Here is a 21409-nt window from a genome sequence, read left to right as displayed (position 1 = left end):
AGGGGGGATAAATGGCGGCTGCAGGCGGATGTAGTGTTCCCTCAGCGTCTCCTGGAAACTCCTGACGGGTCAGGACTCCTCTGCAGCTCCTAAATATCAGCAGAGAGGAGAGATTTCCTACATTAAGCAGATTGATAAGATGCTTTTACGCCTCACCCTGAAGTAGGAACAAAAATGCGTCATTTTGAGAATTTTTGGCCAGTTAGCAGAGATTTCCTGCTCTGAGAAGCTTGATAAATACCACTCCTGGTCCTTGTCTCCTCTTCTTGTCTGCTCTCCTCTCCTTATCTCCTCTCTCCTTGCCTCCTCTCCTCTCCTTGTCTCCTCGTCCTGCAGCATGTAGGATGTGACGGACAGATTGCGTCCGACCAGCAGGAGGATCGGTGTGGCATCTGTGGAGGAGATAACTCCAGCTGTAAAATCATCAAAGGAAACTTCACACGCAGCACCAAGAAATCAGGTCAGAAACTGAAGCATGTTCCTGTCAGAGGAGCTGCAAACGTTGTTGACCAATCAACTAATTATTGTTTCTGTTGCCTAGGTTACCTGAAGATCCTGGAGATCCCCAAAGGAGCCCGGCACCTGCTGATCCAAGAGTTTAAAGGGACTCCTCACGTCCTGGGTGAGAGCAGGAGCTGCTTTATGTCCCGCATGGAGACCTTCTGAAGCTCAACACTTTTGGAAAACCTTGTTTTCTTGTTTCCGGCTCCAGCGGTGAAGAACCAGGAGACGGGTCACCTCTTCCTCAATGATGAAAATGAGTTCCCAGAATCCCGAGTGGTGATCGAGAAGGGCGTGGCCTGGGAGTACACAAACAGTGAGGAACAGGAGTCCGTCCAGACCACGGGGCCGCTGAAGTACGGAGTCCTGCTCATGGTCAGTCCATCGCCACAGGAGACAGACCTGCTCAGACTCTGTCCGATCAGAATCTACATCACCATGTGTCTGTCCGTCAGGTCCGTTCCCATGGCGACTCCAAAGTGACGGTGTCCTATAAGTACATCATACAAGACCATCTACGGTCCTCGCTGGAGTCCAACCTGCTGCAGGAGGACACCATCTTCTACGAGTGGGCGCTGAAGAAGTGGTCGCACTGCTCCAAACCCTGCGGAGGAGGTACGCACCTCTGTTGCTAGTTGGTGTTATGTAGTTACCGTGGGAACAGCAAGGTAATTAATGGTGTCCTCTGATTACCAGGGAAACAGTACACCAGGTTCGGCTGCAGGAGGAAGGCAGATGGGAAGATGGTTCACAGAATGTTCTGCTCCAACATCAACAAGCCAAGAGCCATCAGCCGCAAGTGCAACGCCGACGCCTGCAGCTCGCCACGGTAACACCTCACCACGGTAACACCTCGACAGGGTAACACCTTGCCAGGGTAACACTCTACACCACATCATGGTAAATCTCTACACCTCGCCAGGGTAACTCTTTACACCTCACCAGGGTAACTCTTTACACCTCACCAGGGTAACTCTTTACACCTCACCAGGGTAACTCTTTACACTTCACCAGGGTAACTCTCTACACCTCGCCAGGGTAACTCTCTACACCTCACCAGGGTAACTCTCTACACCTCACCAGGGTAACTCTTTACACCTCGCCAGGGTAACTCTCTACACCTCACCAGGGTAACTCTCTACACCTCACCAGGGTAACACTCTACACCACATCATGGTAAATCTCTACACCTCGCCAGGGTAACTCTCTACACCTCACCAGGGTAACTCTTTACACCTCACCAGGGTAACTCTCTACACCACATCATGGTAACTCTCTACACCTCACCAGGGTAACTCTCTACACCTCACCAGGGTAACTCTCTACACCTCACCAGGGTGACTTTCTACACCTCACCAGGGTAACTCTCTACACCTCGCCAGGGTAACTCTTTACACCTCACCAGGGTAACTCTTTACACCTCACCAGGGTAACTCTCTACAACTCACCATGGTAACACTCAGCTTTTACAGCTTTTTCTGCATACTGTTTCTGCTCCTCAGTTGGGTGACTGGGGACTGGGAGGACTGCAGCGCCTCCTGTGGGCAGACGGGGTGGCAGCGTCGCTGGGTGAGCTGCCAGCAGGCATCCAGCAGGGGGCAGCAGCAGCAGCAGCAGCAGCTGCAGTTGCAGCTGCGTTCGGTGCACAGCAAGCTCTGCGGTGATGAACGGCCAGACACGAAACGTACCTGCAACCGTGTCCCCTGCCCTGCCACCTGGCGAGCTGGACCCTGGACCCCGGTGCGGAGAGTGAAACAGATCAATAACCGATCAGTTTAAATATAAAGTCTCACTAACAGTGTGTATATTCTGTGTGCAGTGTTCAGTCAGCTGTGGAAACGGCACGCAGGAGCGTCAGGTCGCATGTTCGAGTCCTGAAGGTTCAGCCAGAAACTGCAGTGATCCTCAACCAATCACAAACCGAACCTGCCAGGCCCCACCCTGCAGTGGTATGCATCAACCAATCAGATCCCAGACATGTGTTTAGGGATGCTGGGAGTCTCAGTATGACAGTGTGTTTGTCTCCCTCTGCAGGCGACCAGAAGAACATCATCCAGTGGCTGTCCAGATCCAACCCCGACTTCCCTGCAAAGATCTCTTCTAGTAACACACAGACTCTAAAACCTAAACTCATCCATCTGCTGCTGTTTGTGTTGTTGTTTGTCTGCAGAAAGTTAGCGACTGTTAGCTGCCCAGCAGGCTCAGACAGACCCGGCTTGCTTCACCTCTCACCACATCATTAACAATCAGCAGCACTTGTACTGTTTTTATCTCTACTGTAATCTCACTTCTACTAGAATCTGATTGACAGCTGCTCCCGCTCTGTCTCCAGAGCAGCGTTGCCGTGGTGACCGGTCTGTGTTTTGCCGGATGGAGGTGTTGAGTCGGTACTGTTCCATCGCCGGATACCGACAGATGTGCTGCAAGTCCTGCAGCGAAGGCAATTTCAGCAACTCCGACAACTTCAGCAGCACGATCTCGCCGAGCGCCAATAGGTGAGACAGCACAAGAGTCACAAACAACTCAAGTCAGTATTTATTTGTAGACAAAAATATCACGAATCACAGATTTTCTTCAGTTGGCTTTAAATAATGCTACAGCAAGAAAAAGACATTCACGATTGATTTCTGGTCTGTTAAACAGTTTAGTTCTGATCCATTTTATTTTTGTCTTACAGCTCTTGGAGTTTGACCACAGAGGCGGCAACCTCAGCGTCCAGCTCCTCCACCACCATCAGTGACATCATCACTTCAGCTACCAGCTTCACTGTAACTCCACCCCCCGCCAGCAGTGGCAGCACCGACTTCGTTTATGTGGAGTATGACGATTACGATGAGTACTCGTCCTACGAGGACCCCGAGACCCTGGCTGAGACTCCTGTTACCCCAGCCACCACCACTACCACTACCACCACTACTACTACTACCACTACTACCACTACTACTACAAGGCGTACAAGAAAAACTGCTCCGCCATATTTGTTCAGGAGGAAAACTACCACTCCCACAATGCCCGCTGCTACAGTTCCCATGGTAACTACTGATGGTCAAAGGTCAACACTGGCGCCAGTCAGCACATCTCCCGTCCCAGAGTTCCCCAGCACACTGTGGGTCGATGACATCATCACTGTGACATCATCACCAAAGAGAACATCAGGAGGGAGGAGCCTCAAAACTCGAATTAATCTGACGGAAACTGAACCGACACCATCGCCGCCGCCATTCATCCCATCCTCGAAGAAGGAGAACAACTCTGTGGACGAGGTCTCGTACCGGATCGTGGGATTGGACAGTGACATCACGAGGGGCCAGCAGAGCTACTTTGTGCCCCGAATGCCTCCGTTCCGTGAGCGAACACAAAACAAACGCATCCAGGAGCTTTTGAACGAGAAGCGGCGGCAGGATCTCCTGAGGCGGCCGAGCAGGAGCCGAGTCGTCAGGACTGAGCGGAAACACGCCGGATTATAAAACATTCATACGTCTGCAGTTTTATTTTCACTTTTGATGCCGCATGTGCAGCTCGCTCACTTCCTGCTAACGCTAATGAACTCTACATGAGAAACAGACTGCAGAGTTCACCTTCATGTTTCCTGACGTGTTGGTCAGAGTTCATACTTACATGTTCTTAAATCGATGTAAAGTATCATGTGAACCATGTCAGACCAGAACGTGGACAGTTTGCTTCAGCTTCCTGCAGAGATCCAGATCCAGATCCTGGTCTGTTCAGCTTCAGCTGGTTTTTCACTCGTTGGTCTCATTCATGATGTTTGTAAAAGATAATCTCAAATAAAGCAAAGTCTCATCCAGCTGCTGATGTTGTTACGACTTCTGAACACCTTCTAACTTTTAGAGAGTAACAAGATCACTTCTTTACGCTGCACACATGATCACATGTATCGAAGCCTGATACAAGGCCGGCTCTAGCCATTTTGGTGCCCCCCCTCCCCACCTCCCCCCACAACCACATCCCACCCAAATTACCAAACCAGCGCTCGTCACCACCCGCTCATTCTACAGTAAAAATATGGACTATAAACATCAGACACCACAATGGATTCAAGACAAAATTATATATTTTTATTTTTATAGATTAAAATGACTTCACTAACAAACAAATCACATATCAAAGAATGAATAAAGTGTTAAATATTACCAACTACCTGTTAGTAACATCTAAGACTCTGGCACTTGGTTATTGATAGAGTAAGCTCGACGGATTACTCCTTCCATGATGTCATGTTTCTACAATGTTCTGGGCTGTTTTCATGGGTTTTCAGTATTTCACTGCAGTTTTTCCAGTCATTAAATCCATCACTGATTAGTTTGTAGTTGTTTTTGTGAGAACAGCTTGGAATATACCACCCAGCTTTTCTCTTGATTTTCTCTCCATTCACTAATTTTCTGTGAAGCGGTGGTGATGGGAACGTCTCCCATCCTGTTATTTTGTAGAGTCTTATTTTACCTGATATGGCCTCTGCTGATTAACTCCGTCCTCATCATATCAGACAGGATCTACAGCTGCTGCCTTGATGGGACTCACATACTTCAGGATCTGTTCCAGTTGATGGTGTCTGCAGGCTGTAGAGTGGTAGAAGTGTATATTGTGTCTGTTGTTCCTTACATACAAGTGAATATAGTTACTAATCCTTTAGTAAGAACACGCAGTGATTCATAAATTACACATCAGGCAATAAACTCATTGGTTGACTAGAACTACATGAGTGAAAAAAGTTCAAGAATCCAGGTTTACATTATTTTTGATGGGAATGCTCTAGCTTTAATGTGTCCTGTAGAAAACTTGAATAAATATAGATGGTTGCAGTCTAATATTGATTAGTATTTAAATTAGCTAGGTTCCCTTTCTTAATATGTTGTGTTAGGACGATAGTGCAAGTATGTAAGAAACCATTTAATTATAGATAATATTGGTATTTAACTTGAAACTTAAATGGACTCATAGTTCAGTGTAGTTCTGGCTCATTTGATTTTTTTTTTTTTTGGAAAAAAAGTCCAGTAGGTGGCGATATTACCTTAAAAAGGAATGAAAATGAAAGAAATGAAATGTGTGTGTGTGTGAACCGCAGTTCCCATGACTCTCTGTCCCTTTGAACATACATGACATTCCCTAACATCCATCTGTGGAAAAAATGAATAAAACATTCCAGATGTACAGGATGAGTTACATATTTAATAACTGATTGTGACTATTTGATAGAATTATAGTAAAGTGTGTCTGGATTTGTCCATATTGACATTAGTTATGTAACAATGAACAGAACTCACCTGCTGCAGGTAGCTGGAGTGTTTGATATGATGTTAGATGTTGTTTGACCTGCAGCTGTATTCAAACATACAGAGCATCCAGACTGTTGCACCACTGCACTCAGTCCTTTGTGTCATTCTACTGCATATAAAGTAGTAGTAGTATGTAAAAATAATGTTTATTTAATTTGACTAAGACCTACATTTAATTAGTAACAATGTGTGATTGTAACGACCAATAACAACAACCACAATAATAATGACAATATAGCAGTATAGTTATATACTATAGTTATAGTAGACAGTTACACAGAGACCAGATATAACTGTCTGAACGTACCTGCTGCAGAGGTGCAGATGGGAGATCAGATGTTCCTTCTCCAGCAGCTGGAGGCTTCTGCAGATGTTTCCTGAGAACATCTGGACAGTTATAGAGTAGATATTAGATTATTACAAGCAAACACATGTAGCTGCAGAGTAGGAAAATAACTGCTGCACCATCTGTGTGGAAGTTCAAACTTAGTTAGAGCCTAAAATATTAGTAAGTTGTGATTTATGCATCAATAAATATAAATCATAACACGTCACAGAACTCACTGATGGTGAAACAGCAGTTTTTCTGTCACACAGCATCGTTTTTTCATTAACTCTTGCCATTTTACAACACAGTAATCCAGTATGGACCTAATTTATTGATATATTTCAATATTGATCCAGTTTACTACAATGTGTTATGATTTCAAGTGGCTCATGCCAGTTTACACATAGCTGATGCAACTCAGTGCAGAAATCTGTGTTTTTATGGATAAACTGATACTGGCCAGCTAAATTTCAGCAGTTATCCAGACAGCTAACATTAGCTACTGGCTACTGCCATTCAGATTCATATCTTTCAATCTGTAACGTTATCTGAGTCCAGCAGCTATCGTTGCATCATTATCTAGCATTAGCTTTATTGCTACTTATCTAGCTAGCTGCTAACATCTAACATTACACACAAAACGGCATTTTGATGCCTCCTCCTCTTTTCTCAGTTTTCGTCCTTGTACATCTGAAGGTTTGAACCTTTTCATAATGAAATAAAATGTGAATATCTGTCTCTTGACGTCTCATCTTGACATCAGGTGCAGAGCAGGTGAAACATTGTGAGGAACAGGGGGTGCAAAGTCTATTTCTATCTTTCTTTAAGTATTTGTTCGTATTTTACCTCAAGACAGAAAATGAGGAGGGACGACCGCCAGCAAATTTTTATTTATTTTGTTATTTCTTCCTTTGAGGGCAAACACCTATATGGCCTTTGCCTGTAGCCACCCTGCCCTGATATATCTGATTCCTCCATTGTTGTACAAAAACTATTAAAAACACGTCAGTGAGTCTCACCGCTGCACTGGGCGACATGTTCCTTCATCATGAAGAGTTTGGTCACGTTAGTTTGTTTAGAAACGGCTCCAAAGACTAATAACAGCATCACGTTTTCAGTCTCCAGAGAGCAGTTCTGTGTAAGGCAGACTTTTCAGCTTGTATGAAGTGAGTGTTAGAACATGAAGTGCTCTGTAGCTGACGGTGGACCACTACGATTATATAGATTCCACTTTTCTCTTCAGGTCTGTGTTCTGCTGTCGACAGCTGGACACGATAGAGAATCACAGTTTTGAGCCTAAAGCGACGTCAGAGCTGACGACCGAGACCAAGATAACATTAATAAGATAACATAAACAATATCACAACCACCTTTTCAGCTTCAGTACAAAGTCCTGAGGTTGTGATGCGTAGACATCAATCTCCGTGTTCCTGCACATGCTCAGTAGCATCTGCCTTACACAGAACTACCCGTTATTAATGTTATTCACAAATGATCCAATAAATATTATGATGCACAATGCAAGGTGTGTAAAAATAATAAAGTAAAAAAGTCCAATAAATATGAGATAAAATTAAGTCTTTTTTACAGCATCCTTGACAAGGAGGACCCTCTGCTTACACCACATATTACAGCAAGGGAAAGGTCATGGTCCAAGTAAATGAAGCCAACCTGGAGTCCTCTGAAGAGGCATTCCCCCTGTTGGGAGCTGAAGTGGATGAAGATGATGAGAGCCCAGTAGAGAACCCCACCAACTGCCAGCTCCACCAACCAGCTGGAGAAGAGTTTGGCCCTGCTGGAGCTGGACTTTACTGAATTCAAAGAGTTGACCCAGGCCAGGCTGTCTGACCCCCCCCCCCCCCCCCCCCCCGAAACAACACAGCAGCAGCTTAAAGAGGGACAGCCAGGCCTTGGCATCTGACCTCAGAGGAGGTCTAGAGGCATTCAAACTGTGCTCAGTTAGCTGAGGTGAAGAAAGATGCTGAGAAGAGAGAAAAGAGGTTCACCAGGCAAGTCCAACACCTGACAGACCGACTCTCATCAGTCCCCACAATGACAAGTATGAGACTATGAATGAGCAGAATACCTCTACCGTCAGAGATAGAAAGCAGAGACAGATCCTAACAAAACAAAAGCTCAGTGACCACAAACTGGCAATTCGAAAAAGGACGACACAAAAGTCGACCAATAGAAAACAGAGTATGTGGTCACTGTTGGACTGTTATGTGGAGCGGAGCAGGTGGATCCAGATGCAGGAGACTGCAGGCAGAGCAGAGCTGAACAATTACGTCTTTATTCTGGTTCAAGTACAGGCAAAGTAGAACTAAACTGAACTGAACAAAGCAGAACGAATGATCCAACAAAACCAGGACTTCAATACAAACTAAACTGATGAGGGTATGAGGTGCAGGTGGAACAGGAGAACAGGAAAAGACCTGATTGGCTGCTGATGAGGCTGATACACAGCAGGTGTGTAGATGAGCAAAGGAGGGAAACACAGAAAACAGAACACCAAAAACACAGAAAACACAATAAGTAGGTTCAAGAAAGCCTGAAATGCCAGCAGACCAAACACAAACAAAAAAAACCAAGATAACTCTGCTACGGAGCTCAGCAAGATAATCTGACAGACGTTACGATAACTCAAAGTCCAAAACACAGATCTGCTCCATTATCCAAAAACTGACACATGATGTGCAGACACCCTCTCTATGTTTAAGAGTAGGCTTAAAACTTTCCTTTTTGATAAAGCTTATAGTTAGGGCCGACCAGGCTCGCCTTGGATCAGCCCTTAGTTATGCTGCTATAGGCCTAGACTGCTGGGGGACTTCCCATGATGCACTGAGCTCCTCTCTCCTCCTCCTCCTCTCCATCTGTATGCATTCATGTAACATCAATGCATGTCACTAACTTAGCTTCTTCCCCGGAGTTTTTTGTGCTTTCTCATCTCACAGGAAAAGCTGAGTCCCGGGCCGAACCTTCGCGGTCCTTCACAGTCCTGATGGCATCCTTCCCTGACTGTTGCTGCTTGTGCTTGTTGTTGTTGTTGTTATGATTGTTGTTCTTCTGTCCCCCCTCCCCCTTTCCCTCTCTCTTTCTCTCTCTCAACCCAACCGGTCAAAGCAGATGGCCGCCCACCAAGAGCCGGGGTCTGCTTGAGGTTTCTACCCGTTAAAGGGGAGTTTTTCCTTCCCGCTGTCGCCAAGTGCTGCTCATGGGGGAATTGTTGGGTCTCTGTAAATTAAAGAGTTCGGTCTTGACCTGCTCTATGTGAAAAGTGCCTTGAGATGACTTCTGTTGTGATATGGCGCTATATAAATAAAAATTGATTGATTGATTGATGTCACTAAACCTGCTGCTCAGTGAAACCAGCAACCAACCAACACAATCTGGTCATTTAACAAACATCCTCACACTAAACCAGCTGAAGGTGTTTCAGCTTCACTTCTGTAGAGCCGGTACATGGACGGCAGAGATGCATTTCTTCCTACAATGTAAAACATTCAGTGAAATGAGGAACATTTACTTTAACAAGTTCAACTCTGTAGTTTCAGATTTCAAAGAGCTCACAGACCTCTCAACATTAAAACTCCTGGGAGAAGGAGACGGGTGCATGTGGTGCAGACGGTGCTGCAGCACCTCCTGGTGGACGGTAGAGGACCTGCATGATCACAACTGTAAACCCTCTGAGACCCGTGGAGCCATATACGAGGTTGTAACAGGCTCAGTTTTAAAGCTAGACTGAAGATACTTGTATCATATGAACTAGAAGACCTAACGCATCCTTTGTTGTCTTAATGTCGTATTTTGGAGGGATTTTTGACCATTTTTTATCAAATCTCGAGTTGTTAAAAATGGTTAAATTTTTGTACCAAATCTGTGTAACAAATGGTATCAACCCAAAAACTTCTGCAGCAACTTATGAGACATAACTGAGCATGTGAATGTCCATCATAATGTTCTAAGCCAAACCAAAACACAGTTTATTACAGATTTATGACTAAAAAGACACACAGTGCTGAGCTGCAGCTCTAATTAATCTTCAGGTTCCAGCTTTCAGATGATGTATCATCACTTCTATGTGTCAGATACTGAAGACCTGCTTTCTCCTCATAAACATCCCTCATCTCCCCTGAAGAAGACAAACATGGGTCTACGGTGGGACTGTAAGATCCACTTCAGCTCAAAACTGTAGCATCTACTGATCTGCAGGAGAGGCGTTTAGGGAGTATGAGTAAATTGCAGTGTCTACTGATAGTCTGCGTGTGAGGCGTTCAGGGGACGCGCACTGTGCTCTTATTGTGAAACTGGCCTGTTCTGAACAGGCACTGCACCACTGGTAGAAACAGGTTGTTCAGGCATCACAGTTACTGAATTTACTGCTTAAGACTTGAATCATCTCATTGTGAGTATTGTGATTAATAATTTAATGATCCCTTTTGTCTCATTTGAAACTATAGTGTGGGCCTGTCTAACATAATGAAACATAGATTAATATACTGACCTTTATAAATACTGTAACAAAACATTTAAAAGAACGATGCTAAGATTTTTATTTATTTATTTTTATTTTATTTAATCAGTCTCGTTGAGATTAAGATCTCTTTTCCAAGAGAGACCTGAGAGCAAGAAACATTCATAGGACAAGAACACAATCAGCAGACAGAGACAACACAACTACACAATAAACAAGAAATTAATGATAACAGTCACAAGAATCATAAAAACATCAGATAATAAAGCTTTAAAATCTCCGAGAGGCATGTAAGACTCCAGTTTGAGGCCAGTTTGCAGATAAGTGAAACCAGTTCTGCCAACATCAGTGTGAACGTGACGGATTTCTGAGGTTCAGTTACTGGTTACAGGATATAAATGAGATTTAAATGAGAGGAGATGTGAGGTAGTTTGGAAGCTTTATAAATGAATGACTGAGGAGTCAGATCAACCTTCTGATACAGAGAACAATGGTGAGTATGAACTCATTAGTGATGAAGTGTTGATGGGGCGGCTTGACAATACAGAACATCTCCATAGTGAAGGACAGACATGAAGGTCGATGGACAGTGTAAAAGAAAACTGAATCACAGGTTATCATTTGATGTATTTCTTCAATATATCATACATGTTTCAGACAGTGTTTAAGTTCAGTTTAGTGTTAGTTTGTGTGTGTTGTGTCTATTCTAAACTTAGTTCTTTGCTGTGTAAGATGAGGCAGTTGTGTGTCTAACAGTTCAGTTTATTCTGTTATACCTTTACCTGAGCCAGTGATAAGATAAACTGTAGTTATGTAGATGTTTATGTGTAAAACTGATCAGCTTTAGAGGATAGTGTGGTTTGTCCTTAATTTAATATAGTAGTAATGTTATTTTGTGATGCTACTTGGTGCTTATGTACTGTCATATATGGTCGTGAAGAGAGACTGTTCCTAGGTTAGCTGAACTTTTGACTTATGTTTCTATCTGAGGGTTGCTGACCTGTAAGGTTAGTAAACAGATGTCTGAAATTCTGTACGAGTAGTATTTAAGGGACTGGTTAACCTTTCAGACAAAGAAAAGATAGCTAGGTGGTATCTTTACCTCCAGAACTATGATGCTTTATACTTCTGATTGTATTATTTGATTACATTATATTCATAACCTGACAATGCTCTCTTGTGTGTTTATTGAGTGATCAGCAATTTCCCATTACAACAGCAGTGTCACGGTGGGAAGACGACAAACTGCCTTTAAATCTACACAAGAGGCCGAGTTTGGTTTTTAAGTTCTGAGTCAAATGTTGAACAACAGTCTGAATCATCTGTATGACTCAACATTTAAAACCAGTCTGAGTGATAACTGGGCTGTGTGGGAGGGGTGGGGGGGGGTCTGGGACAGTCTGAGTTCACTCTGTAAGGCTTCATCTAAGCAGACTGTAGTTTATGAAGCAGCATGTTAAGATCAATAGTATCAGATGCTTCTGAGATCAATGAAGAGCTGATTGATAACCTGGATGAAAACCAGACAGTAGTAAGTTTAGTGGATCAATAAAGGTGTGTAGTTGTAACCTAACCCTAAGGAAGGAAGTTTAAATATTGGACAGTAGTTGTTGAGATCAGAGACATTAATCGCTTTCCCACAAAGATAAAAAGGTTTGATTAAAAACATGAGCTGCATGTGGACAGATTAAGGTGCACTTAGATGGTGAAGATATGGGTGAAGATAATCTGCACCAGTATTTTTGTATAATTTTAACCTAAACAGAGCTTTGTGAACATCTGCACTGCTAACCAAACATAAAGACAATGTGCAGTCAGAGGAAGCTGAGGCGTTGGGACTCCCTCTGCTGGACAGGTATGGTTACTGTCTACAGTTGAACCTGCAGACATATTAAATAAAAGACCAGAGGAGAGGAAATGGTGATTAAAAGCTTCACCTCTGGATGATCTATTGGAAATACGACCAGGTACTTGTTTGATTCGTGGTTTGGAGATGTGACCGTGATGAATTCTTATGAGATGCTAAAGTTGTAAAATTTGATTTAACCTTCCTTATCATACTGGTGCAGGTGTTTCTCTGCTGCCTAGAGGTTAACCAGTCCTCAGGGAGCCTCTGGATCCAGCCCTGGACCAGACTTTGTCTCTGCTGTGGATGGTGGTGGACAAAGGTATATAAGAATAGAACAATGAATAACAGTCAGCATATCCAAATATGTGGATTTGAGGTCCACTCCTCTACCTGTGGTCAACAAAAGAAAGAAAGGGGGGCAGCTGCCGTCATTTAGGCTTATCTGCTGTGCCAATCCTTGAAGCAGTTTCTTTTAGGAGTGCAGCAAAGAGGGACCTGGCACCTTGTGCAGTACACAGGTGTCTTCACCCTCTTCATGCCAGCGTCCTGGCACCTCCTGCAGTACCTCCTGGACTGGGTACCATCGCCTCCATAGTACGCAGGCATGCAGGAGGTCGATGTTGGAGGTGGAGGTGGAGCCGAGGATTTGGCAAACTCCAGCATCTCTGCAGCTAATTTCTCCCTGAAGCGCTTCTGGGTGAGCGGTCTTTTCATGATGGGATCCTTCTTCTTTTTGTAGAGTTCCTTGTGGAGAAGGAAGCTGTTGACTACAGCGATGTCCATAAAATGATAAAAGAAGGTCTTATACCATTTCATAGTTTTGTGGTGCACACTGTAATATCCGATCAAAGCATCAGAAAGATCCACGCCACCCATGCTGTGATTGTAGTCCAGAACAGGATCGGGAACGGTCACATTCTTGGTTTGCCAAACACCAGCCTCTTTCACCCTCCTCTTCACAGTCTGTCCGCTGTACGCTTCATGCACAGTAGAGCAAATGGCCACTTCACGCGTGTCCATCCATTTGACAAACAGAAGTTTGTTCTGTCGTATCCACCGTATATCTCCCCTCTCTGCATTTTTTGGTAAATCGTTCTGTTTGGTCTTTGGAAAGTCAGTCAGGTTTGTTCTGATTGTGCCACATGCACCAGTGTTTTGTCTGGACAGTTCCTCAAAGAGAGCAGGGCTTGAATAGAAACTGTTGACAAAAAGTGTGTAGCCTCGACCGAGGAGAGGGAACGCCATCAGGTCCATTACTGACGTGTAGCTCAAACCCTGGCCTGGGACATGCGCACTCTTCCCCTCATAGACAAAGAAATTCCATGTGTAAGCTGTTGAGGAGTCTGCAAGAACAAATAGTTTGTATCCCCACTTTGTGGGCTTTTCCTTCATGTACTGCTTCATACTTATGCGAGCCTTAGACGCCACCATCCTTTCATCTATGGCAATGTTCTGGTAAGGCTGGAAGTGTGCTTTGCAGGCATTCACTATGTCCGTGTACAGGGGCTTGATCTTGAACAGTCTGTCGTACTCTGCGGTGTTCTTCTTGCGGTCGTTGGCTTCGTCTTCTGCTGGGTTGCTCAAGTGCAGCGACCATAAGATGGATTCAAAGCGATCCCGTGTCATCCTGTCACCGGGGAATCGGAAGTTGTACGGCCATTCCTTCCTCCAATAATCCCCTCTGTCGTGCACTTTTACAAGCCCCGAGAAGAGGACAACAGACAGGAAAATGTAGAAATCACTCACTGTCAGGGGCTTCCAAACAAACTTCAGTCCCGCCTGAAGTCTCTTGGCAGCATTTGCGTTGGTGTTTGCGATGACGGTGCGGACAACAGAGGTGCTAAAAAACAGCTGGAAAAGTGAGAGGGGGGACCATGAGGCGGTGGCGTCCAGCGTGGGACCCGGGTCCCTGGCGGGCGTGAACTTGAGAGGGTCTGGTCTCTTATCTCTCTCCTCTCTGTTATGCCACCTATCTTCTTCCTCACGTCGAAGGCGCTTCAGCGGACTTGCTGACTTTGTTGATGGTCCTGGTGTGTAGTCTTCATCATCCTCATCATCCTCAACTTCACTTTGGAAACAAGACAGAGGAGAAAAAAAGTCAGGAAACACAAATGTATTCATTGACTGGGCTTTAGTTTAGAAATTGTGACTCAAAACATAAAAGTAAGAATATCTGGACTACAGTGATTTATAGTGAGAGGTGAAAATATTATTACAGCACGTTGTTGGCAGTGACTTGCCTTGTGAACGGCCTAAATGTAGCCTACAAACCTTCTGGTCATACAGTTAACACGTATATATAAAGTGTAATATGAAGGTTACACACTCTGGCTGACGGACGGCTGCAGACCTGCATCCAGAGCTGCCTCGCTGTGACGGAGGGGGGGGGGCAGTGACTGATGCTGATGGTCCTGGTGTATGAACTTCATCATCATCATCATCATCATCATCATCATCATCATCACTTTGGAAACAAGACAGAGGAGAGAAAAGTCAAAACGTTTTCATTGACTTTAGTTTAGATATTGTGACTCAAAACATAAAAGTAACAATATCTGGACTATAGTGATTTATAGTGAGAGGTAATAGTGACCAAAATTATTATCATTATTATTATTAAATATTAAAATTCTTCTTATTAAAAAATATTATCACAGCATGTTATTTTCAACCTGAATGTAAACTCTGGTTACGCAGTGATGGCGCCATCTTAGCATTGCTTGCTAACGGCGTAGAGCAGATCATTCAGGGAAATTACACACATACAGTGATAACAATATAAAGACTACATACTCTTCCATCCATGCATCGGGGTAATCCGCACCATCGTCCAGGTCAGAGTGAATCAGGTCCTCGTCGTCTGACTCTGAGTCTATGAGAAATGTGGCGGTTCGCATTTTGACGTTAGTATTTCCAGTATTTCTGGCACAGTGAAAAATGTTCTTGTGACATGGTTTCTATCAAAGAACGAACAATGTTTTTGAAGTATAAAGTTAGAAAGTTGTTATCGTGCTCTCTGCGCTCCGCTAACCTGACGCTAACTGCACATCTGTTTTACGGCGGTTTTAGCATTTTCAATCATTTTGACAGTAATCATACATTGTAAATGCACAGTGCTAACTAAGCTAGCAGCTAGCGCTATGGTTAGCTCCACCCTCTCATCCAAATATGGTCACTTCTGGTTCCGAAAATCAAACATGGCGACGGTTAAATCACTAAACTCAAGGCTTCAAAACAGCAGTTCACAGACCAACGGGTGACTTCATGGTTACTACGTCCATGTTGTTTTACAGTCTGTCCTCACGCTGTGCACATGAATATAAGACGGCTGGAATGACTCACAATCACCCAGAGACACTGGAGCAGCTGTTACTAGTGATTTAACGCGACCAGAAACAAAAACAGCAAAGTTAAGGCACAGTTTGTAGTTGTAGATGTGCCAAAGGGAAGTTTGTTTTTAATGTTTTATGATGGTTTATTCAGTGAGTTTTGGCCGGACAGCGATACGAGTTTTACTGCTGTGATGTGTTTGCTTACACCGGGACGGCGGAGCTCTCGTGACTAACAGGTTAAAGAGAAAGCTGCAATATAAGCTGCGTCTCAAGTATATTCTCCTTTGATGAAAAATAATAACACGACAACAAAACCTCCCGAAACTCAAACAGGAAACTCTTCACAAAGCAAAGAGAGACACAACAATAAACTTCTTATCATAAGCACAAAAAAATCACACAGTCATTGAGTCAGTGCATTGACCCTGAACCAACTCAGATCAGCTCCTAAAATATGATGGTGTTTGCAGATATATATATATATTTATATTTGTCTCCAGAGAACTGACAGTGAGACTGATTTTTGATCAAATAAATAATGATAATGATCATGAATGCTATAAAGCTGAGTACTTTATATTTGGTCCAATGCAGACGTAGTTATTCAGTAGGAATAAGGTGTGTTGGCATTAAGCAGAGGATTATATGATCAGACAGCAAAATGAGTCATTAAGCTACAGAGTCTCAGACTGAGTCTCTACAGGTGAATATCAGGCGAGGGTTTGGTTAGTATAAGGGGGGGCGGGGGGGGGGGGGGTTGGTTCCTCTGTAATAGATATTTTCCACCTGTTATAAAGTATAAAGGCAGCGATTATATTAGGATCTTATTTCTTTTAAATAATGTGTTGATTCATTAAAAGCAGTCTAATAAAACGCATGTTACCTTCCAGGATGACCGTCATATAATGATACCCTTCTTCATGCTTCTCTATCTGGTCCTTCCATACTGGTTCAAACTGGGATTCACTGCAGTTTCCAGCTGTGTGTGTTGGTGGAGGCGCTTCACTGCACCGCTGGACAGTAATGTGGCTCTAAAACGACAGATCATAACATTCAAACACTAAAGACAGTTTATACTCTGCCAGAATGCGGACATTGCTGTACATTAGCTGTAAGATAGCTAAGTTAGCAAGACATGTTACCTTTCGCTGCACGTCTTCATCGCCTTCATCCGTCGCCATTTTTCATGTTTAAACTCGCGCCTGCGGACATCGGGAACTGCAGCATCTACCGCGCATGCGCACATCTGGAACGGAGTAACGAGTACTAGCCAATCAGAGGCGGAGTAGGGCGGGACTTTGCGTCCTTCAGCAGCAGCAGCAGGAAGGAAAGATGGCGGCCGCAGCAGTGAGGAGTATCGGCTCCAGTTTGGGGAAAAACCTCCGAGAGATCCGCGTTCACCTCTGCCAGACCTCCGCAGCCAGCAAGGGGGCCAGGTGAGCCGGGAGGCGGTCTCGGGAGGCGGGAAGAGCCTCCGCTTAATTTACTTATTGAGAAGTTATTCAGACTGAAGCTAACAGCTAGCTGCTGCTAACAGTTAGCCTTAGCTGCTACATTAGCTTCATCAGTTCACATCTGAGATTATTACTGAAGAAAGACTTTAAAGGACAAAGTCACAGTTCATTAAGTCTGATTAAACCAGCAGTCAGGAGTCCATAGTAACAGTGAAAGAGGTTTTCCTCGCTGTGATCATTCCTCCTCTTCATACTGGATATTAAAACATCCTTCAAATGAGCTTTCATGTAAAATCCACAGTGTGTCACACAGTCATCTAAAAGTCTCTGTGAAGCTTCAACTCAGCTTCAGCAGTCTGAGTTAGTCATATCAAGTGGATATCTGACACATTTACAGTCTTTTTAGCATCAAATTCCCTCTTGCGGTGGAAGTATAGTAACAAAAAGAGGAACTTTGGCACTAAAAAGACTGTAACATTGAAAGATATCTACTTTATTTTACAGCTCCTTTAATTTTATACCAGTTTCTTGGAAATGAATGAATGAATAACTGTGATGAATACAGTTAATCAGTGTTTACACAGAGTCAGCTGCAAACAAACATGTATGATATGATATTAATGATATTGGCTCCGTCAGGATCCGTCCTGCTGGTTTCTTTCAGACTGAAGCAGCTTCCTGTCAGTCAGGAGAGACCACAGCTGATCCAGTTGTTATGAGTCTAAAACCACAGGAGCCCATAAACCCTGCAGCTGTCAGTGAAAGATGAACATGATTTATGTGAGACGTGTGATTTATGATGATGATGATGATGATGATGCAGCTGCTGACTGTCTGTCCGTCACAGAGACTTTGTGGAGCAGCACTACGTGGCTCTGAAGCAGTCCAACCCCGACTTCCCCATCCTGATCCGAGAGTGTTCTGGAGTCCAGGCCCGACTGTGGGCGCGATACGGTGAGTCCGACCGCACGGCATCATGGGAGAGCCGGCTGACAGGAAATGAGACACAACTACAAACCCACATATGAACTGACACTAAAACTGCTGTTCAATAATCTGATCATAATGATGCTTTCACTGTCACATCAGATCAATAATCTGATCATTATGATGCTTTCACTGTCACATCAGATCAATAATCTGATCAATAATCTGATCATAATGATGCTTTCACTGTCACATCAGATCAATAATCTGATCAATAATCTGATCATAATGATGCTTTCACTGTCACATCAGATCAATAATCTGATCAATAATCTGATCAATAATCTGATCATAATGATGCTTCTGTGTTTTGTGTTCAGACTTCGGGAAGGAGAGCAGCGTCTCTGTGGAGAACATGTCAGCTGATCAGGTGGCCAAAAGTCTGCAGACGCTGGTTCAGTCCAAACCGTAACCCCCCCCCCCGCTGAATGGTTCAGTCCAGCATCGACTCACCTGTCTGTAAATGTGTTGATATGAATAAACATGAATATTATTAATGTCCTTCTGTTTCTGCTGCTTTATGTTATTTGAATGATTCCAAACAAACGTATTACAAACACAAATATAACAGAGTCTGGTGACTGTAGTTTATTATTATTGATGACTGTGACAGTTTATTGATTATTGATCAAACACCAGCTGGTCCTGAGGAACCGTCTGCAGCCACTCGTCTGACCTGCAGGTGGCAGCAGAACTGCAGCTTCATCAGCCTGAAAACCTGCATTTAATCAGAAGATACATCACATTAAATACATTCACTTCTCTGTCAGATTATATTTAGTTATAACATGATTCATCACAGTTATTTAACACGTTTTTACAACAAGTTCAACTAATTATTATTATCAACTTATTTCCACAGTGATCCTGACTTTAAATAAATAATAATACACTTTTATTACACTTTTCCACAGTTACAAAGTGATTCACAAATATAAGTAAAACATTTGAAATGCATTAAAGAAGTCGTGATCACACACACATTCATACATTCTGTATATATGTAGATGGGAAGGTGAGGTAGAAAGAGCTTCAGCTAGAAGTAATCCAGGAGAAATGATCTGGAAGTTTAGTGATCTTCAGTCGGTGGAGACGGTTAGTCAGAGTTTATATCAGTATTTAACTAGGCTGCGTGAGAAAGAGTTAGCTAGAGGAAGTATAGCTGAAGACTAGATCGCTAAAGAAAGAGCTCAGTAGCATCATGGAGGAATATATCTATAGAAATAATCTAAGCTGCAACATTAATGCAACTAGGATGCAGCTACTCACTAACTTTAAAGAAAAATGATCAAAAGATATTCTGTTAAAACCAAAATGACAGACTTGTATTGAAATGAATCAGTCCTGTGGTAGTGAACCTTATATTGAACCACATGGTACCAACAGGTCCCCTCCTGTTCAAACATCCAGGTTATGTGAGCTGTGTGAACTGGGAGACGTTGACAATCAATCACATTTCTTTTGTATCGTCCCTGTTAAGAGAATTTATTGAGTGAAATGTATGATTGAAATTCAGGAATATTTCTGAGCCCTGATGAAGAAAAGATGGACGTTAATTTCATTTTAGTGTCTTTAAGTTGGAAAGTTTAGTTTGTAAAGCTGTAAAAAAGCCAGGATGGTTTGTTAGTTTAATATCATCAATCAGATGAGATGCAGCGTCTGCTGGTTTTGTTGATAGTAAATTTGAAGCACAAGTGGGTTTGACATTTATAAATGCATGACACAATAATATCAGTAATAACAATTGTTTCTCCATGTGTGAATTCAAATAGGCACTTTAAACTTGAATGGAGCCGGGAAGATAGTAAAAGAGCTGCGTTCTTTAAGCTGATGGAGCTGAAGAACATAGATGTGAACTGAATGAAGTGAATCCAGTGAATCCAGTGAATCCAGTGAATCCAGTGAATCCAGTGAATCCAGTGAAAGGACTGAGCCTGAGCTCAGTAACACACTGCTACTGTCAGGTGACTCAGACATCCAGCAAAAAGAGAGCATGCTCTTCTCCATGTTCTTCCTCTTGTTTTCCATTTGCCACCTGATGCTGTGTTTGCTCCATCTGATGGACCAGAGATTATTTCAGTGGAGAAATCAGAGCGGTTCATTTCTTATTTACTGAATGTCTCTTAGTTATGAGAAGATTGTTTTATCCAAACAGTCCAAAGATTTAACTGTAAGATGAATCAAGCCATCTTCCTAAATGTCGTCGTGTACCAGTCATACACTCTCTTCACATAGAAAAATTATTTGTAGGTCAAAAATGTCACAAAATTGTGTGAAAGTGTTCCTTCTCTGAACTGACGCCATTAAAGTTCAGCACAAACATCATTCTGTCATCAGATAAATCCTCTAATCAACTCAGACATTCCACAGATGAAGCTGTTTTAGTGTAATACAATAAAACTAAATAAATGCTACATTTACAAGTATGTGTTTACTGAGTTTAAAGTGCAAAGTGTTGCTTTCACTTTCACTGACAAACAAAATGGAGACACTGACGTCTGTCAAATGGAGCCTGAAAGAATCAATAAGTTACTAACATGAAATATACTCAACCATACAGAAAATATAAACATCATAAAACAAATAACACTGAGAAGAAACAATGGGTTTCTAATTACTGATTGACAGAAACTGATTTAAAAATGTTGGAAAGATTAAATGATTCATCAAAGTTATTGAAGCACCTTCGTGACGCTTTATTCTGGATAAATGAAGGTGAATTTGTGAAATAAAAGAGAACTTTTTTCATTTCAAAGGGAACTTTTATTCCCAAAATGCTCAAGATACAAAAACATATATATATAGTATATACATATAGAAATATTCCACATATACATACATAAAAAAATAAAAAGTATTCATAAATATTAACATCAAACAATAAAGATGGAGTAAATGTATAAAACAATTAAATAAGAGAGGATAAAAGAACAAAACAGGGTGCAACACACATGAAAGTGAAGGATGACAGAATGAAAACTAAATTATTATTATTATGAGCAAATAATAATCATCTGTGTTACAAATATTACACAGTACAAGCACAAAAATACAGAGAAAAGAAAGAAACGAACAGTATGAACTTAAGAATGAAACAGAAAGAAAAGAATATTTCAGAAACAGGAAATGAAGAGAAAGAAAATGTTCCAACAGTTTCTTCTTCTGGTAAAAAGGATCGACTCATTGTCTA

The 21409-nt window shown here is 42.7% G+C and overlaps 3 protein-coding genes and 1 long non-coding RNA gene across 5 annotated transcripts in view; 2 read left to right on the top strand and 2 right to left on the bottom strand.

The window, feature by feature from the left end:
• LOC137196213 (A disintegrin and metalloproteinase with thrombospondin motifs 2-like) overlaps positions 1–4306 on the top strand; it is a 43289-nt gene extending 38983 nt beyond the window's left edge. The window contains exons 16-25 of one of the 2 annotated variants that reach the window (XM_067609072.1): positions 337–460; positions 542–622; positions 713–876; positions 957–1116; positions 1198–1330; positions 2004–2241; positions 2321–2450; positions 2536–2604; positions 2834–2996; positions 3179–4306. In XM_067609072.1, the coding sequence (XP_067465173.1) occupies positions 337–460; positions 542–622; positions 713–876; positions 957–1116; positions 1198–1330; positions 2004–2241; positions 2321–2450; positions 2536–2604; positions 2834–2996; positions 3179–3968 (2052 nt within the window). In that variant the 3' untranslated portion in view covers positions 3969–4306. Of the gene's footprint in view, positions 1–336; positions 623–712; positions 877–956; positions 1117–1197; positions 1331–2003; positions 2242–2320; positions 2451–2535; positions 2605–2833; positions 2997–3178 lie in introns of both variants that reach the window. The other variant, XM_067609071.1, reaches the window with a different exon arrangement.
• LOC137196222 (uncharacterized) lies at positions 1528–1885 on the bottom strand. The gene is made up of 3 exons (XR_010931232.1): positions 1784–1885; positions 1692–1737; positions 1528–1645 (listed from the first exon to the last, which is right to left on the bottom strand). It is a non-coding gene; the product is annotated as an uncharacterized lncRNA (long non-coding RNA).
• Positions 4307–12884: 8578 nt separating the features above from the next.
• LOC137195095 (piggyBac transposable element-derived protein 4-like) lies at positions 12885–15155 on the bottom strand. The gene is made up of 3 exons (XM_067607163.1): positions 15140–15155; positions 14769–14910; positions 12885–14514 (listed from the first exon to the last, which is right to left on the bottom strand). Exons 1-3 carry the CDS (start codon positions 15153–15155, stop codon positions 12885–12887), a joined length of 1788 nt encoding a protein of 595 aa, XP_067463264.1.
• Positions 15156–17054: 1899 nt separating this feature from the next.
• Positions 17055–18720, top strand: ndufa2 (NADH:ubiquinone oxidoreductase subunit A2). The gene is made up of 3 exons (XM_067609081.1): positions 17055–17214; positions 18080–18186; positions 18540–18720. The coding sequence occupies exons 1-3, from the start codon at positions 17111–17113 to the stop codon at positions 18629–18631; spliced, it is 303 nt and encodes a 100-aa protein (XP_067465182.1). The 5' UTR covers positions 17055–17110; the 3' UTR covers positions 18632–18720.
• The last annotated feature ends 2689 nt before the right edge of the window (positions 18721–21409 follow it).

This window comes from Thunnus thynnus, chromosome 13 (genome assembly GCF_963924715.1).
Source record: "Thunnus thynnus chromosome 13, fThuThy2.1, whole genome shotgun sequence".
Lineage (NCBI taxonomy): Eukaryota > Metazoa > Chordata > Actinopteri > Scombriformes > Scombridae > Thunnus > Thunnus thynnus.
The sequence above is the reverse complement of the archived record's forward strand: the minus strand, read 5'-3'. Positions and strand labels throughout refer to the sequence as shown.

What these genes read in the sequence shown, in the direction of transcription:
- ndufa2 (XM_067609081.1), top strand. Translation starts at nt 17,111, where the DNA reads ATGGCGGCCGCAGCAGTGAGGAGTATCGGCTCCAGTTTGGGGAAAAAC. An exon ending in GCAGCCAGCAAGGGGGCCAG is followed by an intron (nt 17,215 to 18,079) that starts GTGAGCCGGGAG and finishes TGTCCGTCACAG; the next exon opens with AGACTTTGTGGAGCAGCACT. An exon ending in CCGACTGTGGGCGCGATACG is followed by an intron (nt 18,187 to 18,539) that starts GTGAGTCCGACC and finishes TTTTGTGTTCAG; the next exon opens with ACTTCGGGAAGGAGAGCAGC.
- LOC137195095 (XM_067607163.1), bottom strand. An exon ending in CCGTCCGTCAGCCAGAGTGT is followed by an intron (nt 14,515 to 14,768) that starts GTAACCTTCATA and finishes TTGTTTCCAAAG; the next exon opens with TGAAGTTGAGGATGATGAGG.